Below are 23,697 nucleotides of genomic sequence, written 5' to 3'. Positions count from 1 at the left end.
CATTTGCTTCTAAAACCCTGTAGAATTGCCCTGGGAAAATGACCTGTGACGCCCAGGAACCCTCTAGCACTTTTTTTTCCTTTCTTTTTTTTTTTTTTTAAAGTGTTCATTGAGCTCCTTCTTTCTGAATTGTTGGAAAACTATGAGTTTCCTGCCCTGTCCACATCGTTGCTGATGGGAGCTTTGTTTTCTGCTTGTCTTTTCCTCAAGGAGATGATAGAAAGTGACATCTCATCCATGATGTCAGGAATTATTCGAAACTCAGGGCAAAATCACCACCCCTCTGCACAGGAATACAGGTGAGGGCTTCAATGATAACAAAGGATATCTTTTGAATTGTTTAAAGTGTTTATGTGCTGGTTATGGTTTTTGAAACTGCCCAAGAACTATGGTTACATTAAATTCTGTGATTTTGCAGGAGAACTAGAAGATCTTGGTTTCAAAGGTGGTCTCTCTCTGAGAATATATGACTTGTGGCGTGGGGCAATGGGACCACTGAAAGCCTGCAGTTTTTCTTTTTCCCCTCCTGGGTGAGAGACTGGGCATCTGCATGGATGTTAAGGTGACAATAGCAGTTACTGCTTCTCCTCCAGTGGTCTTAACCGGACTCCAGGAAATACCCTCCAAGAAAGGAGAAAGGGCTTGTCCAAGGTCACTAGCAAAGGGAGAGAGGAGGAGAAAAAGGAAGGATCCCAGCCTCTCTCCCTGGAGCCACTGAAGGCCTGCTCTGGCTCCCAGTGCCCCACCCCCAAGGCAAACACAGTATCCACGGGTGGAGGGGCCACAGCCCAGATTATGGAGTGGGGACAGGACATGGGGTGCCTGGGAAGAGCAGGCTGTCACCTCAGATCAGCCCTGTTTACCCAGGGGCTGTCTGGCCTCCCGGGGCCACTGCAACTCACCAGCAGTGCGTTTGGAGAAGACTGAAGCCCCCAATTAGAGAGCAGCTGCTTTCAGAGGGGTGTGGGCCTGGAGGCTGCCTTCTGAGACCCGAATGAGGCCACACATTCAAACAAATATTTGCTGAGAGACTACTGTGGGCAGGGCTGGAACCCCAGATGTGGGCAGGCACACAGCAGTGTGTGGGCACCTACTGTATGCCCAGCTTGGGAGGCTGCTCGGATGAGCCCTCATCGTACAATGAGGAAAGCAAGGCTCAGAAAAGTGAAATGGTTTTCCCAAGATCACACGACCAAAGACCTCTGGGCTTCCTTCCTGTGCTGAAAGGGTTTACATCATGGCAAGTAGGCTGGGGGCAGCCTAAGGCTTAGGAGCTCGGCTCTGGAGTCAGAATCCCAGCTTCTCTGGTTGTGTGGACCTCTGAGCCTCAGTTTCCTCATCCATGAAATGGGGACAGAAATAGTACCCACTGCATAGAGTTGTTAGACAGATTCAGTAAAAATTTCAGCTCTGTCACTTGCCAACTGTATGATCCTGGGAAAATCCTGGGGGTCCAGCCTTTCCTTTTCACACGGATTCAGGGCTGCTTTCTTAGGTTAAACAGCATAAACAGAAGGCAGAATAACAAAATAACAACAATTATAACAGCTACTGGTTTCTTAACCCTTTATCACCTGCCTGCCCCGTGCCACGACCACCCTTTGAGAGCAGCACTCTTGTGCCCATTTAGCAGATGAGAAAACCACGGCTCAGCCAGATTAAATGAACGTGCGAGAGGACGCAGCTAGTTATGGGGACAGTGGAGACTCAAACCCTAGGCTGTCCCACCCAGAGGGGACCACGGCTACCATCCCCATGCCCGACTGCTGAAGAATGCATGCGGTTGGAACAGAGCAAGTTGCTCCACCACCTCACAGCTGTGTGACCCTGGACAAGTCACTGCCCCTCTCTGTGCCTCAGTTTCTTCATCTGGGAACTGGGAGCAATGAGAGAGCCCAATGTGCCGTCATTGGGAGGATGCTATGCTTCCATCTAGAAAAGGTGTTCAGCCAGGCCTGGGGTAGAGTGCTTTCTCATGGAGGGGAGATTTTATGATTAAACAGTGACTCCACAACCCCTTCCAACCACTCCCATTTTTTCTCCCCAAATAATAGCCCAGCAGAAGTTTATGGGCTTCTTATTCCCCCTCCCATGTCTCCAGAGAATGGCTCCGGGGACCACTCAGGCTGCTCACTCAGGCAGCCTGGTTCCAGCCCTCTTGCAGCCCTCTATGCAGCCGCCTGCCCCTCCATCCCCAGGGGCTGAGTTTGGCCGTTAACTCTCAATGGTGGTGTGCAGGGAGGGTGGGGGCTGGGGTGGGGTGGGGGGCGTAGCAGCTGGAGGCGGCTGCCCTGTCCCCAGGGAGCTGTCGGGAGTCAGCGGACAGGCCTAGACAGTAAATTGGCAGCAGCATCCTGGCCGCCTGGGGCGGAGGGATGCAGGCAGCCCTGACCTCCTGAGCAACGGCTAACAGCTCGCGCTCAACGTGGGTTAGCTGGTTTCCCCTTGGCTCAAAACTAGGAGGAAATCCACTCTTAGGGGTGCTGGGAAATGATGAGAGTTATTAAGAACTTATTGTGTGCTAACTCCTTATTCTAGAGGTCAGATCCTACAACCTCCTTTTTATAAATTGGAAATCTAAGGCCCAGAGAGGCAAGAGGAGGTAGGCTGCCAGTTCCTCGGACCTTCGGGTTCTCCCAGGGCCATGCAGCTCAGTGGGTATCCTTACAAAGCCTTGTGTGGGATGTTTACTCCCCAAACCCTCAGTCCCTTGTCTAAGAAAGGGGGTGATTTGGGGCAAAACCCTTTCCCTCTCTGGACAGTGGTTTTCTCCTTGGTGAACCACAGTGCTGGGCACCCGGTAGATACTTAATAAACATGCATCAGATGGAGAGATGATAGATAAATATCACATGAGAAACAGCACATCCATGGAAACTCACGGAAGTTTCATGCTTAAGTGATGACAAAATCCTGTCCTGTGGACCACGGCAGGCAGACACCACCTGTCTTTCCTCTTAAGCCTCCCACTGCATTGAGTGTGGGGGATGCTTTATCCCCATTCCAGAGTGGCTCCACCCATCAATTGTAACCTCCTTGGGTGAGGGGCTCACTCTGGCCGGGGCAGTGACCATTTACAACCCTGCACCCTTCAGGGCGTTCAAGGTGGCCAGAATAGCTCCTCAGCCTACCCACGGACAAGGAAAGAGGTAGCCTTGCTGGGGTTTTGTGTTTCCACCCCCAGAAACATGCACACAGCACACGCACGCACACCAAGTCCCGAGCCAAGTTCTAAAAAGGAAAGAGCCTCTTTTCCAAATTCCTAATCAAATCATTTCACATTACCCTCACTCTTGGCCCAGTTGGGAATTTCTGAGCTTGCTAAAATGGCATTTGATTTTCTTTTTTCCTGTAAATGGTTACAAAAGATATTGCAAATATGTTCACTAAATAAACAGCTCCATGAAATGCTTAATCCCTTTTGTGTAAAGGTCGGATTGGAAACAAGAACAGTTGGTAACGATGTAACAATTTCTTATTAACCACATCTGGAGAAGGCAGGTAAAACCTCCCAGTTATAATCATAGTGGACAGACATGCCTCTGCACTGCAGGGATGGTGATCTGACACCCCACTCCCCACAGAGACAATATTTTCTACGCAAACCCCACCTAGTAACCATGAAAGGCCAGAGGAGAAAAGAAAGAAATGTAGTTTTAGCACCTGCCTGGTGCCCTTTCTTACAAGTTATCTGATCTTGTCCTCACAACTGCCCTCTGTGGCAGGAATTCTTAGTCCATTTTACAGATGGGAAAACTGAGGCACAGAGACATGAAGTGACTTGCCTAAGGTCACACAGCCACAAAGGGATTGAGATAGGACTCGAGCCCCAAACAGATGTTCCTGCCACTGCACAAGTGCTGCATCAATTCTAAGAACCTCCAAGACAGGAAACAAAAGGTTAAATATGGGCTCTGGACTGAGAAGGCAGGAGTAGATAAGAGAGTTAAAATTAATGAGTGATCTCAAGAGTCTATGCCATGGGTAGACAATAATGGCACTAGTCATTCCAGGGGATGGAAAAACTGGGAGATGCTGGACTGGTCTGGGAGGGCTTCCTGGGTGAGGTGGTGTCTAAGCTGGGCTGGAAATGGATCGAGATTGGGGAATGCAAGATGTGTTGGGGCTGGACTGGGGGGATCCTTCTTCCCTTTCCTATGCCAGCAGTGTGCTGGGCCGTTTGGTGGGTGCTGAACAAAATAGAGGACCTCTCTATCCTTGCCCTTCTACAGTGGAAAGACTGGAAACATGTATAAATGAATACCTCATGGTAAAACGCTCAATGTTCTGCAGACACTACACAGGAAGGACCACGAGGGGTGGGGGTAACCAGGGAGGACCTCTCAGAGGAGGGAAATTTTAGGCTGTGGCCAGAAGCATGAGAAAGAGCTAGCTGTGAATGAGTGCATGGAACAGCATTCCAGGCAGAGGGAACAGCATGTGCAAAGAGAACATAGAATGTTTGGGGAACTGAAAAATGGACAGGTTTGCTAGTGCAAAGGGGAGAGGGAAGGAGATGGCCAAGGGCCAGATCATGGAGAGGAGCTTGACTCTCACTATCCTGATGGATTTTAAGGACAGTGACAGGTTCTGATGTCCCTTTTGAAAGGTCGCTGTGAATGCTGGGTAAGAAATCCACCCATTCCACAAACACTTGCCTAGCACTCGAGCCAAACACTATACCACACCCTGCGGTGATTTACCTACCCTGAACCAGGAAGCAGGCCAGGGCCTTTTATCACCTCTATTTTGCACATGAGAAAACTGAGGTTCAAAGGCATTGAGTCACCTGCACAAGGGCCCCAATTAGGAGTGGAGCCAGGACTGGAATCCAGGTCTCCTCGGGCTCACCCCAGCCAGTGCCCTGCTCTCCTGGCTCATCTTCCATTCCTCCACGGGATCAATTACCACGGCTGATCAATTAAGGATATTGTTAATTAATGATATCAGCCTGGTACCCTGGCCAGTGCAGAATGGCAGCCACGGACCCCAGTGATATCTCACTTTGCCCAGGGCTACCACAGAGTCCCCTGACCAGTGGCCCCATCACCATGGAGGCACTTTGCAACCTGATCCTTCTAAAAATGACATGATGATGGTTTGCCCTTCCTGCTTACAACTGGATTTATTTCAGCCGTACTGGCAGAGTATCTGAGTGAAGAGGCTCCAGGGTGGGTGGTTAAATCCCAGCTCCTTTGCTGACATGTTGTGTGGCTGACAGGTATCCCTTCCTCTCTCTGGGCCTCAGCTATCCCATCTGTGAAATGGGTATGATAAATAGCCATCCCACAGGCTGTCAGGCGACGAGGGAGATGCAGACCTAAGAGGGCTGGCAGGAAGGTGGGCATGCCATGAGGCAGACCTCCCCTCCTTTGCATCCCTAGGTCAACTAGAAAGTTCTCTCCTTGGACAGAGGGAGATTTGTCTGCCTGCCCAAACAGGGTCTGGCATGTAGGAGTTCAGGAAATATTTGTGGAATAACAGATGCTTCCTGAGTGTGAGATACTCTGCAGGTGGCCATCCCCATGGAGCCCACTTTACACTGAGTCCATACTCTTCGGAGGATGTTTAAACCCTAATCTAAACTGCAGCCATGCAATGCACATTGATGTGCTGGGAGCCCTACCTGAACTATCTCATTCAGTCCTTACCACCCCCTATGAGATGGGTACAGGTGTTAGCTAGCATCCCAATTTTATTTTTTAATGATATTTAATTAATTAATGTATTGGCCACAGCACGCAGCTTGTGGAATCTTAGTTTCCCAAACAGGGATTGAACCTGTGCCCCTGGCAATGAAAGTGCAGTCTTAACCACTGGATCGCCGGGGAATTCCCTAGCACCCCCATTTTACAGATGAGCAAACTGAAGCTCCGAGGCAGATGACTGCAGACCAATCTCACAACTGCTAAGTGGATTCAAAGCCAGGTCTGGCGGACTCCAGCGCCTACACTCGAAACCAACTACACTGAAATGCTGTAAAAAAGAGAAGCCCTGGTAGCCCTGGCCCCAGGTTTTCCAGCTGAGATGGGCTCAAAATGTACCATTACGGAGGGCAGGCCTGGGCCTCCTGATAAGCCTAGAGCCTTCAGAGCAAAACACGTGAGGGCACACAGGGAACACGTGTAGAGCCATAGCACAGAGAAAGCACTTGAGAAACGGCAGCCCCATTATTGCACTGATAGAGAGGGTTATTATTCTCAAGTCGATTTTCCCAAGGTACCACCTGGCTCCTAACCAGGGTCTGCCCCCTCTCAGACACTCCATGCTGCGACCCCCTCAGCATGGGACTGCACCCTTCAGCATCCCGTTTCCCGACAGAGGTGGGCTGCCCACCTCTACAGTCCCCCACCCTGGGTGGCCCTGTAGGCTCTGTGTCCCAGTGGCCGCCCCATGGAGATGGAAGGGGCTCAAGCCCCTTGTGTTGCAGTTGGGGAAACTGAGCCCCGGGGCGGGGCAGGGCAAGCGGGACGTGCGCGGGCTGGTACCTGGGGCCACTGCCAAGAGCTGCTGAGGTGAGTTCACCTGGCTTGGCCTCACCTTTCCTATCTGTGAAAGGGGGTGATGTGTGGGTGTATTTTAACCAGGAGAAGATGGGTGTGGCCGAGCTTTGGAAAGAAGTGCCTCCTGTATGGGCGGGGAGCTGTGAGGGGACTCTGGAGTGCTACCTAGGTCTTTTTCTTTTCTTTTTGCCCCCAAAGCTTTCCATTAACTAATGAGGATCCCCTGCTGGTGACAAACCCCCACTTGGTTTGAAAAGGATACATTGCCAGGGGTCCCCTTTGGAAACCCTGGACTAATGGTTTAACGTGCTTTTTCAGTAGAAAAATAGATGCTTCATCTGATCTGATGCTTAAATGAACTCTTAATGTGTTCTCGACAGCCCTCTTAGGGTAGGTGCTATTATTATTATTCCCATTTTATATACAGGGTAACTGAGGCCCAGGGCAGGTGACGGTCGTACAGCCAGGAAGAGGTCAGGCCCAGGCCCGCCTGCCTTGGGATTCACACCTGCTACTCTGCCTTCCTAGAGCCCTGGGGCCAGTGGGAACATCTACTCTGCCAGTAATGCTTCATAGATGGGGAAACTGAGGCCTGGAGAGGGAAAGGGACTTGCTCAAGATATTAGAACTTTGGAACTGCAACCAGAGATTTACCTGCAGGCTAGCTTCCCTGAGTTTCAGAGTCTTTGTATCAAAAGGAAACTTGGAGGTTGCTTAGGCTCAGCTTTCATCCAATAGGGACCCGATAGATCATCCCTTGGCTCCTACTTGCGTGCTCCCAGGACGGAGAGCTCACTACTCATGAGTTGCCTTAGTACGGGGCTTCCATTTTTACAGAGCCCTTCCCCGTAACTTCCTCACTGGTGCAGGGTGGGGTGGAGGACTCTTTTATATGCAAATCTAATAACACTGCAACTTCCATGAAATCAGCTCCTTAAATGTCCAAATCCAAATCAAATGTCCAGTTGTCTTCAGGCAAGGTAGAAACACTACAGATTGTTCCATCAAGATTGAAGAATGTTCCAGAAGGCTGCCACCTCGTAGGACACTTTGCGATGATGGGAACCTTCCACATGTGTCCACTATGGCACCCACTGGCTACATGTGGCCACTGAGCACTCGAAATGTGACTAGCACAACAAAGAAACTGAATCTATCATTTTATTTAATTTCAGTGAGTTTAAATAGCCACTTGTGGCTTCCTATGCCTGGATTTCCTAGAACTCACGGAGCACATCTCTTCAACCATTCCTGGCAGAGCAGGGAGAGGGTTCGGTGGGGCTGTAATCAACGCACGCGCTGGCTGGGGCATCCTGGACAGGCCTGTCTCTCCCGGGCCTCAGTGTTCCCATCTGGCAAATGGGAGGGTAGCAATGGTAACACACCTCCCTGACCAGACTCTTGTGAGGATGACACGAGATTAGTCGTGTACCCCACTTCTGTTCAGGGCGGGGCGCACCCCAGGAACTCCCTCACCCCAAACCGTGTCCACAGGTTGTAATAACACCCAATTTTATTTAACTCTAAAATTAAATAAAGTTAAGTTGAGCGCCTTTCATCCCTGCCTGGGCCCCAGGTCAGCTGGGGCAGGGCATCTGGACAGCTGGATCTGTTTGCTCACGTGTCCAGTCTGTGAGTACTTATTAAGCACCCACTGTATGCTCAGCCCTGTGATGGGCCCCGCGGCTATAGCTCCTCCCTCAGGGGGTGGTAGGTGCCTGCTTCAGCGATAGGCTCTGCTGGAGCCGCCCGCACCCATCAGTGCATTCAGCCCCTGTCCTAGCCTCCTCCCTGCCTCCACCCCCAAGATCTAGGGGTGCAGCCCCTACCTCCCTGGGGACATCAGCCAGGTTCAGGAGAAGGCGCCCCTTGTGGCCCACTAGGGGGCTCTGAAAAACAGTAGCTCAGGTGGGGGGATGCTGACACGTGCAGAGAAGGAGAAGGGAAGGCATCCTTTGTGAAAGAAGAGAAGGTACGTAGGCGCAATGGAGGCGTGGTGGGGGTGGGGAGAACAACATTTGGTACCCCGGACCCCAGAGCTCATCGCATGCTATGCCGATATCAGAGCATGGGGTCACCTGAGCTGGCAGAAGGGTGCGGCAGGGGGCGCAGCGCCCCAGCCCTGGGTGTGTGGGGATTACCTGGGCACAGGAGCATGGGTTAACTGCTTTCATCCCCTGAAAGCCTGGCTTAGTGTCTTTAAGTAGCGCTGGGGCTGGGGACACAGGAATGATGGGTGGGTGAGTGAGTGTGTGGGATAGAGACGGGTCTGCGGGAGATCTGGGGAACCCGGATCCTGCATCACAGAGAGAAGGGACAGGAGGAGAGGACGGGCATTTACTGAGAGCCTCTTGTGAGCGCTTTGCCTCTGTCATTGTTGCCCCATTCTGCAGGGGAGAAAACTGAGGCTCAGGAAGATTCAGAAGCACATCTGATGTCACCAGACAGGAAGAGTAGGGCCAGGACTTCATCACAGGGCCCTCAGACACACAGAGAGACAGAGAGACACACAGAGACAAGCAGAGACACCAGCAAGGAGAGAGTGGGAGAGAGAACAGAGGGACGGGGTGGGGTGAGATAGGACGGGGGAGTGGGTGGTAGGGAGAATAGAGGGAGAAAATGGAGCTGGGTCTTGGAAGTTTCATAGTTTCATTCTCCTTGTAGCTTCCTCTGGAGGTGACCCTGGTTGGGCAGGCATCAGTGACATGGTGACCTGGGGCTGACTCTCCTCCTCAACCGGAGATGCAGAGAGTGAGCAGGACAGGTCTTGGGAGACCCCAGGGTGATTGGGTTTGCCTCTTCCTTTGCATTGCAAATGTCCCATGATTTTCCAGCAGATGAGCAACCCACTCAGGAGACTGCCACAGGGACAGGGATGGACACACACATACACACACACACACACACACACACACACTCTCCAGGGAATAATCCCAAACCCTTGCAGATGGCAGGATGGTTCACAAAACACTTTGCCTCTATACCAGCATGCCAGTCCTGGGCAGGGTATAAGATATTGCAGCTCTTATCATTTGTGCCCATTTTACAGGTGGGAAAACTGAGGCTGTGGATTAAGTGCCTTTCTGGCGGCCTATGACTCAGATGGCATGGTGGTTCCTGAGCCAAGAAGTCTTTCTCTTATCACAACTGGCAAAGATCCCATGGTTTATGCCACTTAAAATGAAGCACTAGGAGTGAGCAGGGATGGGACACATGGGGGCACCTTGAGTGAGGGAACTCTAGGCACTGGTGAGGGAGAGTTTTGGGGGGCCTTCACGTGCCACCATGGAGAGGGGGCTGTGTGCCTCTCGGCAGGGGACAGAGGAGGCAGGGAGAGAAGGGGGCAGAGATGATCAAGGCCCCGGGCCTGGCAGTGGGAATGGGACACTGCCATTTAGGCCCTAGAGCATCACCTCCTGGTTCCTGTGACACACAGTGAAGAGGTGCCTGGATGACTGGTGAACCTGTGGGCAGCGGGATGTGAGCCAGGCTCCAGGGCGTCCACAGCCATCGCAGGAGACCAGCAGGGCCAACTGGGCCACGCGCCAGGCACACAGACGCAGGCATTCTAGCCCAGGCAGGGGGGAGAACGGACCACCCTGGGATGTGGCAGGGGGAGCAGGGCCCGGCTGCCCACCCCCAGAATGAGCAGCAAACCCCCAAGAAGGGAGAACGGGGGCCAGGCCTGTGCATCTGATCCCTGCAACAACCCAGGGAGGCGTAGTCTGGTCCTCTCCCGTTTTCCAGATGAGAAAACGGAGAAGTGACTTGTTCTAGGTCACACAGACGGGGGTCATAAGGACTTGAACCCAGCTCCGTCCAATCAAAGCCTGAGCTGTGCCGAAGCCCCTGCTACACCCCCTCAGGGCTGTCCCCCCACCGGAGCTTAGGGAGGCACTAAAACACAGCTTCCCGGGCCCCACGGCCCCAGGGTGGGACTCCAGGGCCTGGGCTGCACCTTAGACTCTGCATTTGAACCAGCTCCTGGGTGACGCTGGTTCACACAGCTCCGGCCTCAGGGTGGGGGCATCTCCCCCAGAGGACATCCAGTTCTCCGCCTCTGGTGCCTCAGGTACAGCCCAAGATGGCAGCAGACAGACCCAGGTTTGAGTCCTGGTTGCGATGTTGCTTTCACCAGTCTGGCCTCAGTTTCCCCTTCTGTAAAGTGGGGCTGCCTGTTCCCTGTCCCTGTCCTGAGGCTGTTGAAAGGTCTCAAGGGGGCAGAGGACGGTTAAAAGTGCTGGACGTGACAGTCATTGTCAAGCAGTTCTCTGCGTTGGTGGCCTGGAGTCAGCCTATTTCAACTGGCCAAGCAGGCATTTAAGTAGCACTGTGTACCGGGACACGGGGCAGCCCTCAGCAAGCCGAGAGGCAGGATGCAGGCAGAGACATGGCAGGGCAGGACTCGCTGGCTCAGGGAGCAGTCAGGATGCAGAGGGGTCCTGACTGAGCTTGGGGTCTGGGTGGCAAAGACTTCCCGGAGGAGAAGGTACTCCTGGGCTGGAAGGGGCCCACACGGGGAGCCAGGAGCCCCCGCCCTGGTCCTTTCCTGAACTATGACATTGGAAGCAAATTGCTTCCTTTCTCTTGGCCTAAATTTTCCCAAGGGTAAGATGAGGGGTGGGGTCATGTGATGTCTGAGGGGACTTTGGCATTAAGAGGCCAGAAGACAGAATTTGAAGTGAGCCTCCAGGGATGGGTGCAGTTTGGGTGGGGGAGGAAGAGCCGAAAGGACTTTCCTAGCTAAGTAGTTAAGTGATTCTCAGAGCATTTGTGAGCTCAGGGCCTCAATTTCTCCATCTGTAAAATGGGCATGTCTTGGAGCCCAGGGTCTGGCATACACGAAGTGCTCAGTAAATGGAAGCCACTCGCGGTAGCAGCAGCAGGGGCAGGTCTATGTGACCCCAGAGCCCAAAGCTTTGATGTACCTCCAGTACCCTGAGGAGCTGGCTAATATTATCATTAACATTAATATTGATATTGAGGGCAAAGTCAGACACGGTTCTAAGTCTTTTCACGCAACAATACATTTAATCCTCAGCATACCCTACGTGATAGGAACTATTATTTTGCCCCATTTTACAGATCAAAAACTGAGGCTCAGAGAGGTTAAGTCAGTGGCTAAGGGCACACAGGTAAGTGAAGATCAGGGTTAGAACCCAGAGTCCAAGCTCTTAACTGACATGTAACCTGACTAACAGATTCACCTGCCACCAGAGATCCTGCTCCACGGTGATGCCCAGGAAACTGGTGTATTTACAAGCCTCCCCCCCCATTCAGGGGGCTCTGGTGGGGCCCCCGCCTTGAGAAACCTGCCACCAGGGCCTCATCTCCGCTCCTCCCAGCAGCCCCAGTGCCAGGCAGAGCAGCAAGGGCACTGGGGAGCCACAGCAGGTTACTGAGCAGGAGGGGAGCGCATACCACCGGATGCTGGGAGGTCAGCGGGCCACGGGCTGAGGAGGGGGCTGGGTGGGGGCCGGCCAGGCTCCCCCGGCGGCGGGTGGCACATCACGCCCTGCCCCTCAGCCTCACGCCATGGTCTCCACGGGCCTGAGGGGACAGATGGCATCGCCCAGGCCCGGCCCGTGGCTGTCACTCGTCCAGATGAGTTATGAGCGGGTCGAATGGGCGGCAGCCGGGGGGGCCGTAGAAACAATTGCAGGGAGACCCCAGGACAATGGGAGCCACGTGCCATGGGGGTAACAGTCGTTTGTCACACAATGGGCCGCCGGGGGACAGGAGCCAGGCCAACTGCTGCCACCGACACGGGCCGGCCGAGTTTTCAAATCCTTTCCAGGCCCTGTTTTCCTACGAGGCAGCCAATCGCCAGGGCGGCCAGGCGGTCACCTGATGCCAGCTTGGTGGGCTGAGGGCCCAGGCCCGGCGACAACCGAGCAGCGGGTGCCATGGCAACACTAATTGTGGCCCTAAAACACAAGGAAAGGGGGAGCAGGGGAGATGGGAAGGAGGGGGGGAAGAGAGACGGAGAGAGGGAAGGAGAGACAACACGGGCTTGAGGCGGCCACGCAGATGGCAGGAGGGGGTGGGTGCCCCAGCTGGGTCCACATTCACATGCACGGGAAAGTCACAGGCTGCCTCTCTCTCTTTGAGGACCCAGGACACCTATTTTTAAAACTTGGAGTTTAGAAATTTGGACAGGGGGCCTCTGGGCAACAGACCAGAAAGCGCCTGGCCTGAGGGGCGGCAGGCGTGGTGGGTCTGGCATGGGCCCCTGGCGGGTTTGCAGCCACATTATAACACGGACAGGATGCTGCTGTGAGGCTCAGTGCCATGGAGGCAGGGGCGAGCGTGACTTCAGGGGTACCAGGGAGCCCTGGTTACCCCAAATTGGGGTTCCTGCCCGGTGTCCTCAATGGGCAGACTTTGTCTTTCCATAGAAACTGATGTTTTTGCTTGTGAACCAGTTGAGGGGTGGTGGGTGTGGGTCCTGAGTGAAACCTCCAGGGACTGCCTGGGCTTCCAGCCCCACCACTTCTTGTTCCATGTGGCCTTGGGCGAGTGACTCAGTGCCTGGAGCCTCAGTTTCCCCATCTGTGAAATGGGAATAATAATAGCTTCACCTGCCTCATCAGGTGACTGGGGGTGTTCTGGGGGTTAATACCTGTGAAGGACTGGCCCACAGTAAGTGCTCAACAGACATCAGTGTTTATTATTTGGGGGTAGGGACTAAGTAAGACGTGTTAAGTGAATAAAGGAAGGGAAGATTTAAGGGTGTGCGATCTGGCTGCCAAAAGGGGGTCTCTGGGGGTGATTGGAGGATTAGGGTGGCTTGGGGGAGGTGAGAGGCTAAAGGGGGTGATTCCAGAGGCAGGGGAGCCCCCCAAGAGCTGGCCTGAGCTCCCCGCCCCCGCCCGAGCTCCTGCCCCTCCCTGCAGGCTCCTGGCCACCACTGGCGATGATGACCTTCCCGGGGACCTGCAGTCGCTGTCATGGCTCACGGCTGTGGACGTGCCACGGCTGCAGCAGATGGCGAGCAGCCGGGTGGACCTGGGAGGCCCCAGTGCGCCCCATCTGCACCCAGGTAGGTGCAGGGGTGAGGCGGGGTGGCGTGTGGGTGGTGCAGGGGACGGGCGATGCGCAGCACTGCCATCCACTGCTGTGTGGCCGTGGCCAGCTCACCCTCTCTCTCTGGGCCTCTGTTTCTGCCTCTGTAAAATGGGATTAATTCTACCTTCCTTGGAGGGATATGGTTCTTTCATTTGTTCATCACCACGTGACAGGCCCTGCGTGAGCTAAGGTTTTAGCGGCGAATAAAGACAGACCTTCCCTTACCCCAGCACATCTTGAACACCTAGAGCAGCTGGCAAACCGCGGTCTCCGGAACCAAATGCAGCCTGTGGTCTGTTTTCGTACAGGCTTTGTGTTAAGAATGATTCTACATTTTTCAAGGGTTATAAAAAAGAAGACGCAAAAACCAAGATCACCTGGCTGGCAAAACCTAAAATACTTGCTGTCTGACCCTTTACATAAGTTTACTTCCTTTCCTTCTAAAAAGTAAAGAAGTACCTTGAGGGCGAGAAGGGGAGGAGAGAGAAATTACGAATTTGGGATTAACATATACACACTGCTATGTATAAAACAGATAAACAACAAGGACCTACTGTAGAGCACAGTGAACTATACTCAATATTTTGTATAACCTATAAGGGAAAAGAATCTGAAAAAGAACATATATAGGCGACTCGCTTTGCTGTACACCTGAAACTAACACAGTGTTGTAAATTATACTTCAATTTTTAAAAATAGCTCTAAAAAAGTTTTTAAGTACTTCGACATCTTCAAAGAAAGTGCTAAGCACAGGACCCGGCACACAGTAGGTGCTCAATAAATGGCAGCTGGTCGCAGTCATAGCAAGTGGATTAAATGTTTAGGGACACAGAAAGTGTCGAAGAAAAAGAATCAACAAAAATAACCACCGCATCGCATGTGCTAAACAGTTCCTGTGATGGAGGGTCAGATGTACACAAACGCTGGGTTTACTCCTGTCTTCCGTTGAGTGGTTCTCAAGCTCCAATATTTTATAAAGCTGTACTCTTAAAATAAAACACAGATGCTACAAGAAGGAATGTATTGTTCTCACAGACTTTTGTATTTCTGTGCGAAATTAATGGAACCAGATTTTTTTTAATTTAGATAAGTATAATTTTCTCTCCAGCAGAACAAGTTGTTAAATCTGAATTGAATGCCTATCAGTGATCAAAAGAAACTTGAAAAACGGACCAGGAAGAGGCTTTTGGTATTTAAAGATAAATATACTGTGGTAATTTTAAGCCAGAAAAAAAAAATCACCAAGGTACATTAAAAGTAAGACCCATAGTTGAAAAATGTATGCCTAAGAGTATTTCTTTTTTTCTTCTTTTCTTTTTTTTTTTTGCGCCATGCTGTGCGGCATGTGGGATCTTAGTTCCCTGACCAGGGATCGAACCCGTGCCCTCTGCAGTGGACGCTCAGTCTTAAACACTGGACCGCCTGGGAAGCCCCCGGGAGTATGTCTTTCATCGCACCAACTGTTCTTGGCCAAAACATCAGTAGCAGGGGTCAGCAAACTTTCTGTAAAGGGCCAGTAAATATTTTACACCCTGTAAGCCAGATGGTCTCTGTTGAAACTTTTCAACTTTGCCACTGCCATGCAAAACCAGCCATGCACAATATGTAAGTGAATGGGTGTAGTTGTGTGCCAATAAAACTTTATTTACAAAAACATGCTGTGGGCCAGTTTGGCCTGGTGGCCAATAGTTTGTCAATCTCTGATCTAGAACCCCAGGGGACAGCTGTGTGACCTTGGGCGGGTGTCTTCCCCTCTGAACCTCTTTCCTTATCTGCGATGAAAAGATAATAGAACTGCCCTCATGAGGACTCAATGCACAAAGTACCTTGCACACAGTAGGTGTTCAGTAGATGGAAACTGTGAAATAAGAAAGCCCCTTCCTTCACTGCATCACTGCACACCTCCTGTGTGCCTGTCACTATGCCAGGTGTTTGGAGCACTGTGTCACATAAAATATGGTCGTGGCTCTCAGGAAGCTAAGGATCTGGTCAGAGACAGAAGGACAAGGCAGACAGACCAAAGCACAAAGGATGAGCTCAGGTAGCAGCCAGAACTCAGAGGAGAGCCGAAGGCCCCCGGGCAGGATCATCTTGTACCTCAGCTTTGCGGTGATCAGCAGTGGCTACCTAAAGTCAGGCTGGTGCAGTGAGAGTCTGTGATAGATTAGCAATGTCTGTCACAGGCCCAGCACAGGAGAAGGGGGTACATCTGCTATCCCTGAGCTAATGCTTGGCAGAGAAGCAGGTAGGAACCCACAGCTGGTGGGAACCCACTCTTTACCACTATACCCAGAGAAGTGATTTGCCAAGTACCTACGATGTACGAGACCCCAAGGGTGGGCCTTCTGGAGGTGCCCAGGGACTGGGCTGGCCCTGCCCGCAGCCACTCCTCCTCCAGCCTGGGCGTCTCTGTGCTTCCCTTTTCCAGGTGCCTTGGCCAGGGCTGCTGACCTGCACGTGGGAGCCGCCCCAGGTCCCCTGCTCCACAGCCCAGCTAGCATGGCCCCCCAAGGCATGCTGGGTCTGGGGCACCTGACCAACCATGGAGCCAGCGTAAGTGCCACCACGTGGGTCGGGGAGCCGGGGGGTGTCCTACAGGGCCGGAGTCCCCCTCGACCCTCTGTCTCCTTCTCTCCCGGCCCCAGCAAATGAGCCAGTTCCCTGTGGGGGGCCAGCCCTCTTCCCACCTGCGAGACCCACCACAGCTGTACTCTCCCGCCTCCCAACCACAGTTCCCGCTGCCCCCGGGCATCCAGCAGGTACCGGCCGGGAGCTTGGAGGGGCCCTGGACTCAGAAGCAGACACGCTTGACTTGGGCTGGCTAGGGACTGCTCTGAGCCTCAGTTTACCCACCCGGAACATGGGAATAACATTCTTCACCGCGTCATGGGGGGTGTTTCTTCGGTTCCCCGCGAAACCCTGCGGTGGGCGGAGACAAGATGGCCGGGGTTGTAAAGCCTGCATCGCACTCTTTGAGATGGGGTGGGAGTGAGGTCATCATGAGGGACTGATGCTCTCTCTCACCGTCTCTCTCTCTGCCGCCCTTCCCCGTCCCTGCCTCTGGGAAGTGCGCTCCGGTGGGCCTGTATGGCTCCCCGTTCGGGGCACGGCCTCCCTACCCCCAGCCCCGCATGGCTGTGCATTCATCTCAGGAACTGCACCCCAAACACTACCCCAAGCCCATCTATTCATACAGGTGAGGTCCGGGGTGGGGGGGGGGCTGGGCCTGTGGGGCACTCAGGGAGGAGAGGGGTGAGGGCTGCCCGAGGGTACCTCAGACAGCTGGGTGTGGTGGCCCAGGCTTCCAAGGGGGAGGTTTTGGGGAGTAGGGAAGCCCCAGGTGGGACCTGTTCTTAGGAAGGACCATCATGCAGTCGGTCAACCCGCAGGGCTGAGAACCCACTCCAGACACTGAGCCCAGTGCTCCACCCTGTCACTCACAAGCTGTGTGGCCTTAGGGAAGTGGCTTGGCCTCTCTGAGCTTCAGTTCCCTCTGATGTAAAAAGTCATTAAATAATAGTATTGTGTGCCTCACAAGACTTTGGGGAGGAGGGTCAGCAGCCTAGTGAAAGTCTAAAGGCCCATTAATTATGGGAAAGGGATAAAAGCAGGAAAAGACAAGTGCTCTCAAATTGGTACCAATGGCTGAGCTCGGGGTCAAGGGCAGGAGGCGGGAAAGATGTAGGGCAGTGAAGAGGTATCGAGAGCTAACACTGTGAGCGTGTAGGGGCTGGAACCAGCGGGGTTAAGCAGAGCCAGCTTCCTGGCAGAGGGGACCTTGGGCCGTCAGCCTGAGATGCCTTCACTGCCGTACATTTTGCCTCCAGCTGTCTGATTGCCATGGCCCTGAAGAACAGCAAGACAGGCAGCCTACCCGTGAGCGAGATCTACAGCTTCATGAAGGAGCACTTCCCTTACTTCAAGGTGAGGGGTCCCAGCCAGGGTAGGGGTCCTGGAGTGGCTCTGGCCTCTGCCTGGCACTGCCAGAACCCAGGACTGGTCCTGGGCCAAACTGGGCCACACTTTTAGTCCCCCAGTTTTGTCCATAAGACACCTGCAATGTGCACTCACACAGACGTGGGCAGAGACATCCAGCAAGAGAAGGGGGCATTTGAGCTGGGCTCTGATGGATGAAGAGGAGTTCACCAGGCATCCCAGGGGGCAGAGGGTAGAGGGCCAACCTAGTTATTCAGTACAGACTCAGTAACATAATGATGCAGAACACAGACTTGGTGAGAACCTTCGCTTCTCTGAGCCTCAGTTTTCCCCTCTGTAAGATGGGGAGAATGATACACAGCTGGCAAGGTTAGTAAAGATCTGCATGAAAAGGCACCAGCAGCTCCTGGCACCTGGTTGGCCATTAGTAATGTTATCCTCATTGGCATCAAAGTAAAAAGGGAGCAAGTGATCAGAGGGTACCAAGCTGTGGGGTCCCTGGCCTGGACAGTGTCCTTAGCAGAAATATTACAGCACAGTGGCTGTGTGTGTGTGTGTGTGTGTGTGTGTGTGAGAGAGAGACAGAGAGGGAGCATGGGGCAGGGGGGAGGGGCTGGAAATGGGAGTGAAATGAATAGGGTATGAGGTACATTGCAATATCCGGTTATAACAGTAACTATAAACATCTAAAAAACAATGGGCACTTAATATGCTTGACCAGTTATTCACATATTAACAGCATCTCGCTTACTTCCTGAGTGGGAGAGAAAAAGCGGGAGATGCAACAGCCCTGGGCCTCGCCCTCCTGTCTCAACCACTGCCCAGAGCTGAGATGCAGCTGCCCCTCTAATCAGGGCAGAGACCCTCCTGTTTGCCACAGTCTCCACCGCTCTCTCTCCTCTTCCCAACTCGAAGCTGAGCGTTGGACACCGATATCGTCCCCATGCCCCTCTAGACCTGAGTCTGAGATCCCCCTGAAGAGAGAGGGTTTAGAGGGACGTCCCTGTAGCGGTCTCCCACGTGCCCAATTCTCCCCACAGACGGCTCCCGACGGCTGGAAGAACTCGGTGCGGCACAACCTGTCCCTGAACAAGTGCTTTGAGAAGGTGGAGAATAAGATGAGCGGCTCCTCGCGCAAGGGCTGCCTGTGGGCCCTGAACCTGGCCCGCATCGACAAGATGGAGGAGGAGATGCACAAGTGGAAGAGGAAGGACCTGGCTGCCATCCACCGGAGCATGGCTAACCCTGGTGAGGCCCAGGCGCCCCGCCACACACACACACACACACACACACACGTCCTTGCCTGCACCCTGCCTATCCGGCAATGAGCCCAGCCTCCATGGCAGGGATTCAGGCACCTGGTGACCATCCCCCCACCCCTCCTGTGAAATACACCTCTCCTCCCCACTCCTGCACAGTGGCCGATCCATTGAAGGGTCTGGTCAGAAACATATAAAAAGCTGTACAGTCTTGTTAACAACCCTGGTTTCTCCCACAGACATATGGGAGAACATGTGGGAGAACACGCATAGGAAAGCAGACGTGTGGGAGAACAGACATGTGGGAGAGCAACCACGGGAAAGTGTGGCTTTCTTACCTTTCGTACCACATCGCTACAGATTCCCAAAGTAATAAAACAATAACACCCAGTGTGGGCTATGATGTGGAGAAATTGGCATCATCACGTGCTATTGGTGGGAATGTAAGCTGTGCAGCTTTTCCAGGGCAAAGTAATATACCAAAACCCTGCAAACTTGGTCCCTCAGTTTGGTCCACTTATTCTACCCTGGCAGTTTATGCTGAAGAAATCAAAGATTTGAGCAGAAGGTTTATGAACAACGTTCGCCACCATGAAGTGATTTTTTTGTAGTAAAAAATTGAAAGCAATCTAGATATCCTGCAATAGGGGATTATTTAAACAGTTACAATGTTATACCGAGACAGAAATATTTTTTGAATATAAAGAAATGCTCCCAGTACAATAAGTGAAAAGAGGCAGGTTATGAATCAATATACACAGCATGGTCACATTCTAAAATGCATATATATCCACACCCATTTGTATATATTGATGTGTGTGTATACATATATATATACACACACACACATACACTCACACATATTATATATCTATATAGATATATATGTATACATACACACATGCAGACTGGAAGAAATATACCAACATCTTTACTATGAATGGAGAGACTACTGATAATTTTTATATTCTTCACACTTCTCTATTTTCCAAATCTTCTACCCTGTTCATGAATTACTTTTAGATTAGAAAAAAAATATTGCACCTGCTTTTTTTTAAATTAAGAGATGTGAAGCTGGGGACATACAAGTGACACATGAATGGGAAGAGTGACTTGAGAGGGTAATGCCACCCAGCCTTAGGAATATTCGGCCTGGCCCTGTATCCTCATGCTTGAGGTTTGGGTATGAAGGGGGATGGGAGTCTAGCTCAGAGATGAACAATAAGATGAGGAGTAGGACCAGAGCCAGATTCAGGAGGCCCTCAGCTGAGGACTCTGGGATCTAGCTTAGATCCAGTGTCCGTCCTGACATATTTAGTGTGAGATCTTGGGCAGGCCATTTCACCTTCCAGATTCTAAGTGTCCTAATTTCTAAAATGGGTGCAACCCAAATAGATCCTGCGACCCTAGTGGTCCAGTCTCAAAACTGTTATAGTCAATGAGATAAAAGCCAACAACCAAAAATAACTTAAGAGTAATTTCCATCTTGTTTCTATCCATGAGCCCTAAGGAGGGTCCAATTTTCAATCCACAGCAATGCTTCACATCTCTTTAGTAGCAGGGAGTGGCTAGGACCCCTTGTATGTTAATAAATTTTGTCCCAATCTCAGGGGATTTGTAACCTCTGCCTTACCTCCCTCTCGCAGGGCTGTTATGAGGTTTAAGTGAAGTCCTAGAGTTGCAGGATTGTCCTATAAAGCACTGTCCCCATGAGAGAAGCCAATGTTACCTGAGGCTTCTTTCACTCCTCAAAGTCCCTATGTAATTTGTGATTTCATTCCATTTCCACAATCCCATGCAGAGTGTGTAATGCAGTCTCACAGATGAAGAGACTGAGGTTCAGAGAGTCCAAGAGGCTTGCTAAAATCACTGGGATTTGAATCCAGGCCTGGGCTGGGCCCCGGGAACTGGAGGGTGGCTTCTGATGAGTGACCTCTCCCACTTGCCTGCAGAGGAGCTGGACAAGCTGATCTCGGACCGGCCGGAAAGCTGCCGACGGCCTGGCAAGCCAGGGGAGCCTGAGGCCCCCGTGCTGAGCCACGCCACCACGGTGGCCATGGCCCACAGCTGCCTGGCCGTCTCTCAGCTCCCGCCACAGCCGCTGATGACCCTGTGTCTGCAGTCGGTCCCCCTGCACCACCAGGTCCAGCCCCAGGCACACCTCGCCCCAGACTCTCCTGCCCCGGCCCAGACCCCACCCCCGCACGCCCTGCCGGACCTGAGCCCCAGCCCCCTCCCCCACCCCGCCCTGGGAAGGGCGCCCGTGGACTTCATCAACATCAGCACCGACACGAACACCGAGGTGGACGCCCTGGATCCCAGCATCATGGACTTCGCTCTGCAGGGTGAGACCGGAGGTGGGGCGGGGGGAGGGGAACAGAAGGGAGAGGGCAGGCTGGCGGTGGGGCCGGGGGTGGGGGGCAGCCAGAAAGATCAGGGCGGGCACAGGAGAGGAGAGCATCTGCGTTTACCCCACAGCTCATCCCTTCAAAACACCCTTCCCAGCCACCTAATCCTGGCAAGTTACAGCAAGCATTTAGTTAGCACTTACAGTATACCAGGCCTCATGCCGGGCACCTCAGAGGCATCATCCCGTCTCGGCCTGCAACAGTCCTGGGGGCCACTGCCATTTCCTGTTCCCATTCTGCCCACGAAGAAACTGAGGCCAAGAGAAGTGAAGTCACTGGCCTGAGGTCGCCCGGCTAATAAGTGGCAGAACCGGGATTTCAACCCAGGCCTCTCTGACCCCAAACTTTCAACCAGGAACTGCTTCCACTTGCATGTGCAAACCTCATGCCGGGTCACACCTGGCCCACGCGGTCATTCTCAGTACACGGGCAGTGAATGAATGGATGAACACGGGAAGTTCCCGAGTCATCTGTTCACTGACCCTGGTGCACCTACTATGTGCCAGCCAAGGGCCCAGAAATCCTCTGCCCTCGAGGAGTTGCACGTCTAGTGAGGGAAATGGACAAGTTAGCGGGTTAGCTGGTTAGCAAGTTACTCATAGCTGTGAAATGGGAACGTTTGAACCGCCCTGCCTGTCCGCCTGGTGATTATACTGGGGAAATCAAGGTTTCATCCCCTGGCTCTGACCACGACGGTATCACTTAACCAGGGCCGAGTGCTTCCCAACTCATCCCCTAGTTTGTCTCACAATCCTAGCAGGTGGGTTCGCTGAGCATCTCATTTCCTTCCGAGGAGCCTGAGGCTCTGAGATGGTAGTGACGTACCCAAGGACGCCCAGTGGGGAGGGAAGGGCTGGGGCTGGAAGGCTGGCTCCCCCAGGCTGCCCTGTGACATGTGACTTTAAACCCCACACGTGGTCTTTGCCTTGGCCCTAAGACAGGCTTTGAACTCGGGTCTGTTTGACATGAACACTCTTGTCTTTGAAAGGGAACCTCTGGGAGGAGATCAAGGATGAAGGCTTCAGCCTGGACACACTGGGGGCCTTCGGAGACTCCCCACTGGGCTGTGAGCTGGGGGCCTCGGGCTTGACCCCCGTCTCCGGCGGCAGCGACCAGTCCTTCCCAGACCTGCAGGTGACCGGTCTCTACGCCGCCTACTCGACCCCGGACAGTGTGGCCACGCCAGCCGCCACCTCCTCCTCTCAGTACCTGGGCGCCCCGGGGAACAAGCCTATAGCCCTGCTTTGAGCTGACAGCCTCGGCCGCCCCAGAACCTGGGCCCAGGAAGGATGCTCACCGAGCTGGGTGTTCCCGGAAGAAAGGCCCCCCACCCTCCCACAGGCCTCTGAACCGTCAGTGGGGCTGCTGACTGACAGGGAAGCAGTTCCTCTCCTCTCTGACCTCCACAGGAAGCTTCTGGGGCCTCCCCAAGTCAGAAGGACAGAGGAGAGTGGACAAGCATCCCCATCTCCCCTACTCCCTGATGCTCCCCCAAGGCCTGAGATGCAAAGCCTGGCCGAGCGGAGAACAAGGTCTCTCCAGCCTGCTTCCCCACGGGCTCCCGAACAACCTGTAGCCACTTTGGGACACATTGCTGCACCATGGAAACACCCCGGGGGGAAGGCCTTTAATTTATTATTCTCCTGGGATGAAACACCGGCCTCAGCCTCCAGCAGACAGGCCTTGAGGCCGGGAGTGGGGCTGGCAGACCATCCAACTTCCCTTGGACCAGAGTAGGTTGAACTCTGAGCCGGGCACCCGCCCCACCAGGCTCTGGGCCCCCTTGTCCCGTAGTTTGTTAGGGTTTCATAGTGCAAATCTCTGGGCCACGCCGGGCACTGTGACCCTGCGTACATTTATTTATATTTATTGGAGCCCATCCATGCCCCCTCTTCAAATCCAGCCCGTGGCCCCTGGAATGAGACTCCGTGGTCCCTCCCTGCAGCCCGGCAATGCTAACTCCTGAATTATCCGTGCATCATGTCTCCAACTGGCTCTTGAGCCCTCTGCAGCCTTGGGCTGCTTTTTAGAACAAGCAAGCACTTTTGATGCTGTGAAACATCCTACTTTGTAAAATTAGAGACCAGATATTTTTCTAACTATTCAGTCATAATTCGAATCTCTTGCCATGTGCACCTAAGAAGGGAGACACCCTAGTCTGGAGCTCTGGGGGCTTCAAGTTAGGATGGGAATGGGAGGAATGGCGGGAGGGCTTTTTGTACTGGAACTGAAGACACCCCTGTCGGAAAGAAAGTAAACTGTGAACCGGATAAAGCTCGACCCACATAGTGAGTGGGGCTGTCGAAGCCGTAATGCAGAGTATTTATGGGCACTTGTTGGCCTGTCTCATTGCCCCGTGAGCTTTTGTATTTTTCTTTCTCCCTCTTGTTGCCGATTACTGACTTTCCAGGTGGCAGGTTCTGCAGACAGTTGGGTTAGAGGGGACCCAGGCGAGTGGGCTGGGCAAAGAGGTGGTAGCCCGGGATCGTCCAGCTAAGCCTGAGACGAGAACCTACAGCAGCA

At 53.1% G+C, this 23,697-nt stretch overlaps 1 protein-coding gene across 1 annotated transcript; it reads left to right on the top strand.

Moving 5' to 3' along the window:
* The first annotated feature begins 213 nt into the window (after positions 1 to 213).
* On the top strand, positions 214 to 22,422 carry FOXN4 (forkhead box N4). The gene is made up of 9 exons (XM_057746791.1): positions 214 to 299; positions 13,400 to 13,545; positions 16,000 to 16,124; positions 16,217 to 16,330; positions 16,640 to 16,767; positions 17,399 to 17,495; positions 18,548 to 18,755; positions 20,719 to 21,111; positions 22,163 to 22,422. Exons 1-9 carry the CDS (start codon positions 214 to 216, stop codon positions 22,420 to 22,422), a joined length of 1,557 nt encoding a protein of 518 aa, XP_057602774.1.
* Positions 22,423 to 23,697: the final 1,275 nt, after the last annotated feature.

The sequence above is a fragment of the Hippopotamus amphibius genome, chromosome 8, assembly GCF_030028045.1.
Source record: "Hippopotamus amphibius kiboko isolate mHipAmp2 chromosome 8, mHipAmp2.hap2, whole genome shotgun sequence".
In the NCBI taxonomy this organism is placed as follows: Eukaryota; Metazoa; Chordata; class Mammalia; order Artiodactyla; family Hippopotamidae; genus Hippopotamus; species Hippopotamus amphibius.
This window is presented reverse-complemented; position numbering and strand designations above follow the sequence as displayed.